The sequence below is a fragment of the Siphateles boraxobius genome, unplaced genomic scaffold, assembly GCF_051911475.1.
Source record: "Siphateles boraxobius isolate OS27281-9 unplaced genomic scaffold, OSU_SipBor_1 20, whole genome shotgun sequence".
Classification (NCBI taxonomy): domain Eukaryota; kingdom Metazoa; phylum Chordata; class Actinopteri; order Cypriniformes; family Leuciscidae; genus Siphateles; species Siphateles boraxobius.
Genome location: NW_027508811.1, coordinates 9,749,703 through 9,765,566, shown reverse-complemented (window position 1 = coordinate 9,765,566; position 15,864 = coordinate 9,749,703). Strand labels below are relative to the sequence as shown.

General features: G+C 40.5%; 1 protein-coding gene across 2 annotated transcripts in view; it reads right to left on the bottom strand.

The window, feature by feature from the left end:
* zfyve26 (zinc finger, FYVE domain containing 26) overlaps positions 1–15,864 on the bottom strand; it is a 32,073-nt gene that overhangs the window by 15,724 nt on the left and 485 nt on the right. For both annotated transcript variants that reach the window (XM_077236644.1, XM_077236643.1), the window contains exons 2-20: positions 15,470–15,754; positions 15,112–15,187; positions 14,917–14,997; positions 11,711–12,200; positions 9,972–10,096; positions 9,034–9,198; positions 8,118–8,206; positions 6,568–6,701; positions 6,292–6,483; positions 5,095–5,679; positions 4,614–4,784; positions 4,214–4,365; positions 2,754–2,997; positions 2,254–2,517; positions 2,051–2,170; positions 1,802–1,972; positions 1,325–1,561; positions 1,129–1,234; positions 203–1,047 (exon numbers count right to left, since the gene is read on the bottom strand). In XM_077236644.1, coding sequence (XP_077092759.1) covers positions 203–1,047; positions 1,129–1,234; positions 1,325–1,561; positions 1,802–1,972; positions 2,051–2,170; positions 2,254–2,517; positions 2,754–2,997; positions 4,214–4,365; positions 4,614–4,784; positions 5,095–5,679; positions 6,292–6,483; positions 6,568–6,701; positions 8,118–8,206; positions 9,034–9,198; positions 9,972–10,096; positions 11,711–12,200; positions 14,917–14,997; positions 15,112–15,187; positions 15,470–15,660 — 4,438 coding nt within the window. In that variant the 5' untranslated portion in view covers positions 15,661–15,754. The remainder of the gene's footprint in view (positions 1–202; positions 1,048–1,128; positions 1,235–1,324; positions 1,562–1,801; positions 1,973–2,050; positions 2,171–2,253; positions 2,518–2,753; positions 2,998–4,213; positions 4,366–4,613; positions 4,785–5,094; positions 5,680–6,291; positions 6,484–6,567; positions 6,702–8,117; positions 8,207–9,033; positions 9,199–9,971; positions 10,097–11,710; positions 12,201–14,916; positions 14,998–15,111; positions 15,188–15,469; positions 15,755–15,864) is intronic.

The following is a 15,864-nucleotide window of genomic DNA, read 5'->3' as shown; positions in this document are numbered from 1 at the left end:
CTAAAATATATTGAATAAAGACAATGCAGACAAAAAGAATAAAGATACCTTGCAGTTGCAGGTCACTAAAATGTGACAAAACCCAGAATAGAATAGACTAGGCATTTTTTGCATTGAAATTTTACATACAGTATCTGAGGTATTTTGTCACATTTAATCCCAGATTCTGTTGCAGGTACTGTAAATCTGAGAGGAATCTTACCTTGCAGAGCAGTGCATGCCAGTAGTTTGTCCCGGAGGGCCCCCTCCTGGCTGCAGGGTTGTGCATAAAGCTCTAGGAGCTCTAGGGCTCTGTTCAGATCGCCGACATTTAGGGATTGTTGGAATGCTTCAGCAGCCATTGCTTGCGCTACATTGCCCTGCAGGCCAGAAAACAGCATTCCCACCACGGGCTTCCCACAGAGAGCCAGCCCAAGACCCTCTTCTGCTTCCAACGAGACCCCCAGAACTGGCTCAGCCATGGACCGGAGGTACATTCTCAGGATAGGGAAGTTTTTAAGCAGGGCTTCCCCTTCTCTTGAGATCTGGTCTCCATCCAAAACTGCTTCTTTACGCCCAGATCCACGAAAATATGAAGGCAAGCCTGACCAGCCAGAGGAAGTTGCCCGGATCACGCCACCCCGACTGGCGCTGAGGCAGGCCAGCGCCGCAACAAGGGGGGAACGGGACTTCAGAAAAGACAGCGCAGATGGAGTGAGGAGAAAAGAAGAAGGAGGACATGAAGATGGTGAGGGCGGAGAGGTGGAGAGGATTGTGGATGTAGCAGATGTGTCCTCCACTGAGACCTCAGACTCAGAGCTAGGGTCAGAGGATGTGGCAAGGTCAGAGAGGTCAAGGGAAGGGACGCACTCTTGAGCGTGCTGTTGGAAAATTGAGGCAATGCTAGCCGGGCAGAAAGCCCCACCGTTAAACCCTGCAATCCTCGGTTGCCCCTGAGAAAAGGTCATAGCCCTAGAATCCCAGAGAGGGAGAGTTTCACAGCAGCGCTGAACTATAACCTGTTGCACACTCAAACGCAACTGCTCCTGCTGCAAGAGAGAAAGAACCCTGCAAAGAGAAAAGAATATGACAGATGATCCATATTTGTAAATTTGTAAAGTCCAGCACTTTGGACTGATCCTTCCTTACCTGTCAGGTGACACCTGTCTGTCAAACAGAAGGAGAGAGAGGAGCTGGGTAGGCGACTGAAGCAATAGTAAAAGAGGATTTCCCAATTTTACCTCCATGGATTGATCTGAGATCAGATCACAAATATCAGACTCAGAGCTCATAATACTTTTATAGACATTTGAATAATTCTGTTTATTAGAATCGTTGGTCTTACCCTCTGACCATAAACTGCGCACCAGTACTGAAGCCAACACGTTGACGTAATCAAGGAAGTTGCGTATGTAATCTGGTCTGCCAGGGGGGCTGTCAGGCTCAAACGGACAGAGTTGGTCCAGATATTGCAGGAGTTGTTTCATAGCAGTTCGTACCGGGTGGGAATCCAGTTCAGACTGCTTGAGACCAGCCTGTTCGGCCAGCGCTGTCAGGAGAGAGCTCCCTGCCAGAGCATCTACTACATGGGAACAAAAGATAACAAAATTAATTTATTAAATTTATCAATGGACACGCCATAGAAATCGAAGAATTAAAAAGCCCCTCCCATTTACTGAAAATAAGCTGCAAAACATTACATTTTTGAGTCAATGTAAATCTATGACAGAAAAAACATTGAGGAGGGTTTTCAGTGTGCCATAAAGTTTCAAGGCATTCTGAAACCAGCACAAAAACAATGGCTAGCTCACTTTGCTAGTACCTGAGGTGTCGGTGGCAGAGGTCAGGGTTTGAAGCGTGACCTCTAAATGCTGATTCAGGTTTAGACGAGAGGCGATACTCTCTTCCGTTAATGTTAAATGACAAGACAGCAGCACTTCCTGGGCACTACAGCCAAAGGGGCAGTAAACAGCATTCTCCTCTCCATTACAATCTAGAGAGAGTAAGATGTTAAAATAAATATGTTATATAAGGTATAGCTAAAAATATCTATGTGCGCAATACTTCAGACCTGTTTTACTTGTGCATTTACTGACGGAGGTTCTGTTAAGGACCTTGCTGATTTGTTGCAGTACTGAAGGGAAGCCTCTAATACCGTTGGCGTGAGGAACCTTTGCATCAACTCGTACACCTGCAGTAGGAAAAATATATGTAAAATAAGTCAGGGCTCAGCAATAAGGATGCTCCAAATAAAGCTGATTGATGTAATCTCACCTCTGGCCTCCAGAGAGATGTTGAGCCTTCTCTCTGCAGTCTCAAGCAGCTGCCGTGAAGTTTTCCAAAGTTGGCACTGACAGCAGGCGAGGTCAAAGGCAGCCATAGCTGCAGGGCTCAACTCTTCCACCAGGGGTCGTACCAGATCAGGGGAGTCTATAGAGCACTGGGACAGCCAGTAGCTGTCCTCTAGACATGGTATCGGCCGGCTCGGGGTACTAAGTAAACGTTCAGCCACATCAGAAATGGAATAAAAAGCCATGCCTGAGGAAAAAAAATAGCAAGGAGGTCTACAGACATCCTTAATTCCCAATAACATGGCCCACTTTATTCTTAAGGGGTTAGTCTTAAGAAATTATAGAGTTATAGCAAAATAGAAGTCTGTGGTATTTTCTCTTTAGATTCATAAATGTGTGTGCATGTGTGCGTGTGTGTGTGTGTGTGTGTGTGTGTGTGTGTGTGTGTGTGTGTGTGCGTGTGCGTGTGCGTGTGTGTAATACCTGCAGCTGCTGCGCTCCCAATAGTCTTAAGTGTGAATCTGCTGCTGCTGCCCATTCTGGTCCTGCCCACTGGAGCAACAACCACTGTGTTTATACCCTCTGAAGACGAGGACGATGAAGAAAGTGACTGGCTCTCTATCTTCTGTTCGACCTGAGCCAGCTCGTTCAGAACCTCCCGGTACCGGTCCATAAAGACCAGTTCACCTGCACACTCAGAGTTCTCCAAACCATACATCGCAATCACCTTATAAACAAACATAACACATACACACAGCATTTAAAAAGCCCCAAAACATGGATCTGAACTAACACGGACTAATGAGCAGGCCCACACAGAATAAGCTTGTGCTAAAAATGTATTTTTAACATATTTACTATGTCAATAGACAGTGAATTCAACAATTGGAATGACATCAGTAGTTAGTTAATTAGTTTATCCTTTATTGTCTCCCTTAGGAGAATTTTTTCTTGGGCAATCGAGAGAGCAGGTCAACACACAACAATCCACCATTCAGTCACACTTCATCCATATACAACCCAAAATATAACATTTCCAATTCTAATATTACACTATACCTACACCTAAGACATTACACAATAGCCAACACATTCCACGTCATCTAACCTCACCAACACACACCAATAATTACTTATTGTTCAATAATTTAATTGATAATGGAATTAGAGAGAATTTATACCTATTCAACTAAGGCAACAGGGCATCAGCTCATACTCCTTATAAAGAATATGGCTTGGATCACCAATAATTTTAAGGCCCATGACACACTGGCTGCGTGGCGTAAGCGTCTCAGCTGCATGGCGTGTCCGTTTTATTTCGGCTCCCTTGTTAACAGGTTAGAGCTTGCAGACTGCCTGCATGAACCGCGCGGAAACACGTGCATGCTAGAAATAGAACCGACGCCTATTTTTCACGCGACACGCAAGCGTGTTGGAAGCGTTTCCAGGCAAAATAGAATAGGAAAATATGTTTATATGTTAATTTGTACACGAATACATATAAATAAATTACATTTTGATGGTTGAAAGTCTAGGTTTTGACAAATTCAGATATAAATATAGGCCTAATTTAAAAATAAATAAATAGGCCTAATTATCAATTTTCAAATATTGCACCTGTCAATACAGAACAAAATATTCTGTAGTCTATTTTGCTGTCAATACTGCTGACAGTGTCTTTATCAGTAGGCTTTATATTTATGCTTAACACGAAGTATAGGGCTTCCACAACTCTCTCCCATATGTCAAACAAGGGTGATCGGTGTCAGCAGCGCCGCGTCAGACACGTTTCTGGTGTGCAAAGACACAGAAAACTCGACGCAGCTGCCACGCAACAGAAACGTCACGCTCACGCCACGCAGCCAGTGTGTCATGGGCCTAAGGCTCTGCTTCTTTACAGACCTCTCAAAAATCTCACCATCCTCTTTGACATCATATCTCACCTGCTGAGCCTCTATGTTGTTGCCCCTGCGTATGCATGCGATGAGGAGAGACTCAGGAGGGGAGAGCATCGCAGGAACCAGCCAGCTGTGAGGTCCACCACACGGACACACTTCACTTCCACGGCAAGCGGCTCCAACACACACACCACCGTCTGCAAAGCAGAATGACCAATTATCAACAATAGAATTTAGCCATGATGTGGGAAGGAAGCTTTTGTAGGTGTAGGTGTGTGTCTGTGTGTGTGTGTGTGTGTGTGTGTGTGTGTGTGTGTGTGTGTGTGTGTGTGTGTGTGTGTGTGTGTGTGTGTGTGTGTGTGTGTGTGTGTGTGTGTGTGTGTGTGTGTGTGTGTGTGTGTGTGTGTGTGTGTGTGTGTGTGTGTGTGTGTGTGTGTGTTCTGACCTGAGGTGCTGGTGCTGACCTCCCCGTTCTGTCGTTCAGATGAGATGGGACGTTCAGAGCGATGCCGGTGGGTTTTTCTCCTCCTCCGTACGCCTGAACTGCTGCTGCCACTACCCTCACGTTTCAGAGGAAGTGCCGGACTGGGGAGTGGAGATGGAAGGTACAAACCATCTATAAACACAAACACACACAGACGTAAATACAAAGACTAATGTTCAAATGGTTTTTTTATGTTCTTGAAAGAAATCAGAAATCATTCTAATATGCTGATTTGGTGCTCAAGAAACATCATTATCAATGTTGAAAACAGTTGTGCAGCTTAATACTGTGATACATTAACCATTATACATGTTTCCATGATTCTTCAAAAGTTTATTTCAAACTGAAATATTTTTTGTAACATTATAAATGTCTTTACCGTCACTTTTGATTAAAATAAACACGCAGTATGAATATTAAAATCCTACATAATATTGCTCACCCTTCCCATTGCCATGGTTACTAGTAACAATCTGGAGTCTCCATTGGGCCTCTGCTGTGTATTTAGACAATCTCTGTAACCGGGCGCTGAATGTTTCCGCAGTAACAGAACATCCCAGACTCTCTGCCAACTCCACATCGGCCGCAAGCGCCCTGCCGTCTTCCTGCCCGACCCCACACACACCCTCCAAGCCCTCTCTCACCAGCCGTAGAATGCGCTCCATCACGCACAAATCCACCAGAAACCCCCGACACCCTGATGTCAGGTGGCCCAGTTCAGGGTTTATCTGATCAGACTCTCCATCCTGGACTTCTTCCTTCAATCCCTCCCTCATTCCAACATTTTCTACTTTTAAGATGCTCTCAGCCACACTCACACCTTTGGTACTGTCTGATTTTATTCTCTCGGTGTCTGGTTGGGCTTCAGGGGCGGTGCTCGTCTGATCTGCTTGCGGGCTGAAATCAGTGTCCGACAGGAAGAGGAGGGAGAAAATGTTCTCCAAGAGCTCCAAACGGAATAATGCCGGAACAGCTTCTAGGTACAGCTGACATTCTGATAGGTAGTGCTGTAACAAATCAGAGCATCCTGCGAAGAGTAAGAAATTAAAGGGAAGAGCAAGGATGAAACATCACAATTTGTTTGTCGATTTTCTTTTAAAAACAAAAAAGTTATTTTGCAAAAAGTGGTACAATGATGTATGTACTGAATAATTACAGAATTCCTGCACCATGGTATTTAGTAAATCATTGAAACCATAATAAATAAATAAAAATAATCCAATGAAATTCTTTTGTTAATGCATTTAAACATAATTACAAAATTAAAAACATAAAAATAAATAAAGCTATATATAAAAAAGAAACATACTACCAGTCAAAGTTTGGACACACCTATTCAATGTTTCGCAATTGCCCACATTTTAGAACAAAGAATTCATCAAAACTATGAAATAACACAAATAAGAGTATGAAAGCAGAATGATTTGTAGTATGTAGCAGAATTTTGGTGATAAAATCATATTTTGGCTCACTTAATGTGAAAATTAAATGGAAAGATCATCTTGAATTCACTCTAATGCATGAAAGTTTTTAAACTGGTGTAGTGTATATTATCAAGACCTTATTAATAATTGTTAAGGTATAACAATGGGAACAGTTTTCGTTTTAGTTTTCCTAGAGGACAAAAAGCAGCGGTCACCTTCAGCTGGCTCCTCCCCCTGCCCCGCCTCTGTCTGCTGCTGATGCCGAGGCTCACATTCCAGGCAGCCGGTATGCATGTGTGCGTTCACACAAATGGCATACAAGGCATACTTCATGACACAGAAGCCTTGAAACAGAGTGATGTTTCGCTGGACAGAGCAATTGGGTGAGTCCACTAATGAAGGATCTCCTACAAATGAGAAACAAAGATTTTAATGTTCAGCAGATATGTGTGAATTTAAATGAACCCCCTGTGACAGCATGATTCTTATACCTGTTCTTTGCAGAAGTTCAAGCACCTTGTGCTCCTCGTACTTGGCAAGGGGTGTCAGGCAGTGCAGCACATACAGGGCAGAGTGATGGTCCAGCATGTGTAAGTGACTCAGCAAGGATTCCTGGGATGTCCCTCTGTGTAAGTATGCACAGCAGTGAACAAAAAAAGAACATACTCCACCATTCAAAAGTTTGGGGTCAGTAAGTTTTTTTAATCCCGCAAAGAAGCATTAAATTGATCAAAAGTGACAGTTAAAGGGTTATTTCACCCAAAAATGAAAATTCTGTCAGTAATTACTCACCCTCATTTTCCAACCCTCATGTCACCCTCATGTTCCAACCCCGTAAGACTTTCGTTCATCTTCGGAACACAAATAAAGATATTTCTGATGAAATCTGAGAGCTCTCTCACTCACACACACACAGGCTGCTAGGTAATTGCATCTGCCGGCCCAGAAAAAGTAGTAAAGACATCGTTAAAATAGTCGGCTCAACCTTAAGTTTATCAAGCGGCGAAAAATACTTTTTGTGCGCAAAACCCCCCCAAAATAACGACTTTATTCAACTATTCAATGGCCCGAGAACATGCGCGAGGACTGAGATGACGACGCACAAGATCATTTGATGGGAAAGTGTGAAAGGTAAATCATTCATTTTGCGGCATTGGTAAGGCATTTTTACGTTTTCTCGTTGGTTTCTCACGATTCGGACATCCAGGAAATGTACACTTTAGAACCATTTTAAACACTACATCAAGACCCATCTGCGTCATCTTCTCAGTTCTCACGCATGCGTCCTGGCGCCCTCGTGAACTCATCAGAGGCCCACACGGAAGAAAATGAATAGTTGAATAAAGTCGTTATTTTTGTTTGTTTTTGCACACAAAAAGTATTCTCGTTGCTTGATAAACTTAAGGTTGAGCCACTGTAGTCACTTGGACTATTTTAACAATGTTTTTATTAACTTTTCTGGGCCGGCAGATGCAATTATCTAGCAGCCTGTGAAGGAGTGAGACAGCTCTCAGATTTCATCAAAAATATCTTAATTCGTGTTCTGGAGATGAACGAAGGTCTTACGGGGGTTGGAACAACATGAGGGTGAGCAATTAATGACAGAATTTTCATTTTTGGGTGAACTATCCCTTTAAGGCATTTATAATGTTACAAAAGACTTCTATTTTAAATAAATGCTCTTTTGAACATTCTATCCATAAAAAATCCTGAAAAAATATTAAATGTTTTCAACATTAATAACAACAAGAAATGCAATCATATGCGCATATTAAGATGTATTAGATAAATCATATTAGAATGATTCCTGAAGGATCATGTGACACTGAAGGCTAGAGTAATAATGGCTGCTGAAAATTCAGCTTTGCCATCACAGGAATAAATGAAACAATTTATATTAAAATAGAAAACAGTTCTTTTAAAACATTTAAAAATCTTACCGACCCCAAACTTTTAAACAGTAGTGAAGGTGAACAAATAGCTATTAATCTATAACGGGAAATTATTTTTATGTGAAAATGTACAAAGTGTTTTAACTCACGGATTGTTCTGATCGCACCATTCCAGTACAGCAAGTTGAGAGGACAGAGTGCAGGCTAACTCACTCAATACTGAATCAGTAGTCTGGGGCTACAGAGAGAAAGAAAGAAAGAAAGAAAGAAAGAAAGGTTTATTCATTCATTTACATACGCATATACATGAACTAATGTGTAATTATTCACATATGACACATAAATAAACAGATATAAGGCTGTGAGAAAAATGTGTTATATATAAAATATTTATATATAAATATATACAGTATATACATGCAAATATTTCTTAAATGTATACATGCATGTGTGTGTATTTATATATGTACAAAATATTATACACAGTGCACACACATATATTATGTAAACACAAACTTTTATTTTGGATGCGATAAATCGCGATTAATCTTTTCACAGCCCTAAAAAAAGCCACAGCTTTGAAATGGAGACAAACTAAATGCTCACAATCACGAGTGTTGCATGCACAAACATGGCATAGCCTATTTTAGAAGTGCATGTCAATCTCACCCATTACCTGGAGGGGATTTTTGAAGTATATATAACTTTAGGATTATTATATACAAATTTTCAGGAATTGAAAGCCTTTAAAGAAGCTTATTTTTATCAAAAACGGACTAAATCTAGCTGACATTGCCATTTTCAGGCGTTTTTTTATTATTATTATTTACAATGTTGTATTACCAAAATACTGGGTTGCTGGTATGAATGATTTTTTTAGTGTTTACTGTGTAGCTGGTCAGAGACCAACATTTCTGTGCAACTATTTTTGCCACACCAGTCTATTATTGTTCTATCAACTCATACAGTACATATCAATGAAATATCTGTCTTAGTGAGTTGTTCTTGGCCAGAATGAGCAGCAGAATGGACCAGACTTTGACAGTCAAATATCTGGCTACTAACCTGTTGGTGATGCAGGACTCTAAGAAGGTTCTTGGCAGAATCCAGGCTTTGACAATGCATCCAGCCCAGCAACAACAAGAGACGGGACAAAGGCTGAAACTCAGTCTGCAAGAGTGTTTCCAGTTTGGAGAATTCCTCCCTTTTAATGAGATCTAAACCAGTAAGCTGCAAACAACAGAGGATGGATCATTGCAATTATAACACGAAAGGAAACTTTTAGTTGCTTTCATCTATACACTTTTATACATGTTTTTTTTAAAGGAAAGAAACTTGACTCTCGTTAACTAACTATAAGACAGTTGCTATGTTTCCATCCAAAGTTGCGAATTTAGCTTATGCCAGAAATTGGAATATCGCAAAATTCATTTGCAAATAAAGTATTGTTTCCATCCAGTGAGTTGAAAAGAACAGATCGTCACTTCCTGATAAACTGGCGATGAAAAAATTTGATGCAAAAGCCACTGTATATAATATAGGCCTATAATTACTCAGAGCGCGCAGATGAAACGCAATAAACGGCCATGTTATCTTGATTTCTGAGATGGATGCCTGCTGTTTGGGAATGCAGTCATGCAAGACATTGCTCAGGCATTTCAGATACAGTGCAACAAGATCGATCTGCTTGTTAGTTCAGTTATGCCGTCCTAAAATGTCAAGTTTTTTTTATTTTTATGTGCATAGAGGAATTTATTCGGTAAATGTGTTTCCATCGTAGTTTATGTGCTTGTTTTCTTATCGGATAAAAAAAATGTATCCCACTCAGTTGAGCGCATAAGTTTAATAAGTGATATCGCATAAGTGCGATATCCCAAAATGCATATAAAAACATGTGGATGGAAACATAACTAATGGTAGTGCAGAAAATGATTGAAAAATTACATTTTAATGATATAAACACTTATTTGCAGGCTACTGTTGGCCTGATTGTGTACACCTACCAAGACCTGCTCTAGAAAGTGTTTTCCACTGCTCAAACACTCAAAGTAAATGGCTTTCCACACCAAACGCTTGTCACCATGACAACACAGGCCAAGCATGACCCTTTCCAGATCAGGCAAGTCAACTAGAAGGGAATATAGATATGTTTCAGACATGCATCAAGAACACAAAAAATGATGTCTGATCAAATACAGTCACATGCAAATGGTGTGACAACTGAGAATATTTTAGGAGGGAACTAGGACCACATGAGCAGAAGTGTGAAGTCAACAGTAAAGGAGGTGGCAAACACACCACGAATAGTCTGTTTCCTTCACTTCCTTAAAACATGACATGCATGTTGAAACCAATACCAGTATTTTTGGTGGTTCAGATTAACCTTTTAATACTTCAAATTATTTTTCAGCTAGCTTTTGATTACCAGATACAATGCTGAGTGGTGTCAGTAGTATGTTTTTTTAAAGAAATAAATACTTTAATTAACACTTTGGCCCTATTAACACCTGGAATAAAATATTAAGCATTTTGGTAGATCAGATCACAATTGGACACACTAAATACAGGTGTAAACAGGGTCTTTTGAGCTTGTCCACTTTCATCCACTTTCGACCACTTTCAGAGGTAGTCGAAAACGCATTCAACCGGATTGCTTTCGTAGTGTAGACGCACGGTCATGTGGTCAAATGTGTTCGAACATCTACAAAAGATTGCCTACTCTCTGTCTACTGACCTAATGCATAAACATTATGGTAAGCGCGCTAGCCAGACGGAATTAAAACTTTGTCGACTGAAGATCCAAGGTTTAGGTTTTGGTTGGAAGATGAAAAACTTCCTAAACACAATGTTCTCTCACCAATCCTGATTTCTAACACGCACTCACAACATTCAGCATGGTCTTGTGGTTATCATAGCAGAAACGAAAGCTGCTGCTCTCCATATGTTTTTCCATTGTCTCCTTTGCGTAAATTGCTCAAGCTTATTTTGTCAATTAGATCAAAATATCTGAAAAACACCCATACATTTACCCACCCATAGAACCTCCCCTTGAAAAAATCAGGACAAAAGTGGTCGAAAGTGGAAAAAAGAGAAGGATTAAAACACCAGGTGTAAACGGGATTGTGTCTGCCTGCCTACTTGTGACATTTTCAGGTGTGGCGTAGGTCTCCAAATTCTTTTTTATCCAATTTTATCCAAATTAGCCGCTTTCCATCGTCAGACCAAACCGTTCTCTTTGCTTAACCAGTTCATGCCATGCCGATCCGGCCCAGCAGCATCATTAATGCGTCAGTCGTTGCCTTGGTAATGCAAGAGTTTACAGACGATATGAGATGTAATAGCGACCATTATGGAGGATGATTATATATTTATTTAAATTGTATTATCAATTTGTATTTATGTTGTTACAGAGAAACCGGTAGCCAGACAACAGACCAATCCTGAGTTGCGACGTCACTACATTGCTTCTACCAGCATGGTTCAGCGCGGTTAGCCATTTGTAATTGTGCCATGTCGTACCAGGCTCAAGTGGAAATATAACTGAAACTGTTCCTTGCTGTTCTTAGAACCGTTCGGCTCGATGGTGGAAAAGCGGCTATTGACAGACCAATCTGTTACTAGTGTTACAGTGTCAGGATTTGGCTCCATGACTCATAGAAAAAAAACATGACATTATTAAGGCAACAAAATGTGATTCTTTACCTGGTTGTTTGCATGACTACAGTAAACTTATCTGACTCACCCTGTGTGTGTGGAGCCTCTCCCAGCAGTTTCTCTTTGAGCAATCTGAGTGCTGTGGCGCTGTAAGCAGTCAACAGAGCTTGGCCCTGTGGCCTCAGTAGACATCCCAGAATCCTCTCCTCCGTCATGAGCCCTTCTCTAGCCGACCACAATCCCTTCCACAGGGTCTCTAGCTCAGCACCTGACCTCTCGGACCCCCATGGTGCTAAGGCCAGCACTGCACACACCTGCTCCACCCATTTCTCGTTCCTCTCCTCCACAGGCACGTTCACTCTCACGGTGAGGTGCTGGATGAAGACGTCCTGTAAGGCATGGTCTCTGGAGTGGTCCGCGTGCTGAAGGAAGCTGATGAGAGAGTGGCAGAGCCGTGGCTGCTGGCGGGTTAAAAGAGAACGGAAGCAGGATAGAACAGCAGCACTCAGTGGAGGAGTAGAATCACCTGGAATCTTTCCCTTTACTTCCTCAGAGTACAGGAAGGCTTCATGCAGCTCCTATGGAAGATAAAGGACAAAGTGGATGAGCAACATGAATGCAGCTCATATGGATGATATAGGATAAAACTGGAAGAACAAAATAAACTATTTTGGAAGTTAAATAAAATGAAATTAAAATTGTGAATGTTTTTTCTGTCCTATTGTGACGTATAACTGAGTGAAACGGCTTCTCGTACAAGACATTTTTTTTAGAGCGACAGTTGATTTAGTCCGTTGAAAATGTATTTGATTGTTGGATCATTGCCAATTGCTGAGTGTATGTGAGTGACAGGTTTTTAGAGGGGAGGGATTAAACTAAACTGCCTATCCACCTTTTTCCTAACGAGCCTCCTGCGTTTTAGATTATGGGAGGCACTTCCGTTTTGGGGAAGTTCCACTCAAAAAGACTGAAACTAATTAATTCAAAGCATAAGGTTGTGCTAATAATCCTTATACATCAATTTGACTGAATGAGCTGTAAAATGCCCTTCGTGTTCTATTTTCAGACCTCACGAGAATAACGTAACGCTTGTTACATTTTAATGTGACAGAATAACAACAATATCTATGGCAAGAGCTATTTTCAGTCGCTGCATTCTCTTAATCCTGATCATTTTCTTTTTTTCTCTTTTTTATTCCGCAGTAACAGTATGAAAAAGGACAACATATACTGCGCGTTTGTGATCTGCTCTCCTGCTTTAAATTACGATACATCCCATGAATAATTCACTGGAATTTTCTCCCCAAATCCTCAAGCCTCCTTCCAGGGCTGAATCCGAAATCGCCCCTTAAACCCTCATTCACTATTCCCTACGTAAGTCCACTAATACTGTTCACTTTAAGGAGTGAATGAAAAGGAGTGAGTGAATTCGGACAGCCGTTGAGCGCACATTGGTTGTCCACTTGTTATTGCGGTGCAATGTGGGATTGAATAAGTGCACTCAATAACATCAACTACGTTTTTTTTCAAACACCACTACAAATGGCTGCCCCCTCAAATAACGCTCTATTTGAAGGTATAGGGGGCGATTTCAGATTCAGCCTAGGTTTGTTTTCACAAGGGTGCTTTAAAATTGAATTGTCTCCCCTTTTCACTTCTAAACCCTATAAGCAGTTTTTATTGGAATGTTTCTAAAGCAGGTAAATATAATATTAACTGTCTGTCACAATGACGGAAATCCCTTTGAATTATTATCACTCAATGTTCCAGTTAATTAGCAATTTTGATTACGGCAATGTATGTTACATAATACAGACATTTATTACTACAGTGATATTCAACACATCTGTGATAATGCTGTGAGCTATTCAGGTTATTCATGGTCTGTTGTAGTAATTTTGTTAATGTTTCTACACTTTTAATTTTCCTTTCGATGTAAGATGGTTGAAGGGTGAGAAAATAATGTCCTCATTGTACCCAATTTTTGAAAATGCTTATTATTGCGTTCATAGAGCGAACTTTTCGCTTATTGTTTACATTTTAAAGGAAGTTACTCCAATAGTTGAGGCAAAGCTTCATGGGGTGTAGGAAAAAGGAGGATTGAACAACCTTATTGGCCAGCCCTCGTGCCGGTGAACACATCATCAAAGAGGAGATATTGTTGCATTTTCTCACATAAAAAAATGATGTGCACAAATAAATTTATTTTTCAAAAAACGCTGCAACATTTCATAAATAAGAATTATCCATTATGGTGGTTTTAAAAACCATACTCATTATCTCAAAAGAGAAATTATTTGTTAACTGTAGTGTATAAAATATCTATGATGTCTATAGACTATCAGAGATGGTACACGTTTTTGTAAAATGCACAATTGTCTAAGATTTGCAACTTCATTCATAAAAATACTTACTTATGGAACTCAATTAGCTAATGACAAGCTTACATGAGCATTAGCTAAGATATTTAGTTACCAAGCCAATGACTTGAAACTCTAATAATCACAAAAACACATAATGTAGCACTTTATTTATACTTTTTAATATTGATTGAAATATAAGCACTATAATGGATTTTTTCCCTCCAATAAGCTTATTGCAGTGCATTCTGGGATTTCCTTCTTTACCAAGTATAAATGCTATTTTGCTATAATGTTATTTTGGTGTAGTCACGTTTGTCGTTGTTTAATGCAATAGGATTTCACACAGCCTGAAATTTCACTTGAGAGTGATAGATTTTGTAACGGGTTCAAGTTGGATAAACAGATTTGGAGCGCTGACCGATAGAAAGCTGCCAGAACGAGACTTCTCTGTGAGCTGTGCTAGATACATCACTACACTATTTACAACAGCCAAGAAATTTTGCCAAATGCAACCTTTAGAATTTTAGCCAAAAATAAGAATGTGTATGTTGTTTCATTTGCAATTTGGCATTTGGGAATTTTGCAATGAAAATGAGATGAGTAGATTATTGTCTAAAGTTAAAGTTATTGTCTTTTAACTTTGATCTAATTGAATATGATTTATCTCAAATTTGGTTGGTTTGGGTCAAGGATTATAACTCTTTAACATGGAAAGGGTTTTTAATAGTTGTTGGAATTGAAGAAGGAGAGCAAAAAGAAAGCATTATTACATGTCTTGCTGAACTGTGCACACATGCACATCAGCAACTGATAGAGTAGAACCTTATAAGAGTTCAAAGAAAATAATCTGTGCTTTGTCAATATGAAGCCATAAAGTTACAACAGTGTCAGGGCTGTGAAAGCAACATACAGTAGTGCGAGATAGTCCTACCTTAAGTACAGACTGTGGGACATCTTCAAGTTCCTCTAAGAGCAACAGGAACTCCAGTTCTCTCTTCACAGACCCGGACACCTGCAGAGAAAGTACCCATACTCTGAATTAGGAAAAGTACATACTGATAATAGTGATGAGTGCTTCCTGGTTGAAACACCAATGGGAAAATTATATCCAGCAGAAAATACACACCTTTATTTTAGTCCGTTTCTCCAGGACTTGAAGCCAATACCAGGCCAATCTGTGAGGGCTGCCCACTGTTTCCCACCTGTGTATAAACAAAAAAATAATATATGTGTCTCTTACAATCTCTCAGCTTTAGCTTCATGAACTCTAGATCTCTGGATAATGAGGTTGAGTACCACTTATAAACAAAACATTTACCAGTGCAACCACAGTTTCCGCCAAAATACCATAGATATAACTACTGTAAGCAACATCCCAAGAAAGAGGAAAATGTATTTGTTTACATTGTTTTCGACATAGGCTCATGAGGTTTATTACGACATGAATAAGCATTCCTGTTGATGCCAGTCAGGGTTTCACTGACCTAAGAAGATATGGGTGAGTAACGATGGCTTTAACGATGTCCAGCGGGCTTTGAGGATCATCTCCGCGCTCGTGGCCGAGCTGACGCACGCAGGCTGCCGCGAGCTCCCACTCTCCGCGCCGCAAACACCGCGTGAAGAAACCGAACAGCTCCCGCCTGGAGGTCTCTTTTTCACGGCCAAACGGATGCATGATAGACAGTCCGACAGTTCAGCAGTCTGTTGAGGTCCACGGAAAGATTACTGGCCTCGGGTCGGGTGTGTTATGAAATATTCGACATCTAAGACTGAAGGGATGGAAAAGGAAAGAAAATCATCACCGGTTTTGTAACCATCATAACTGAGATAAAAATCAAAAGCAAAATACGTGCACACTTTTTTTGATAAGACGTTTCAG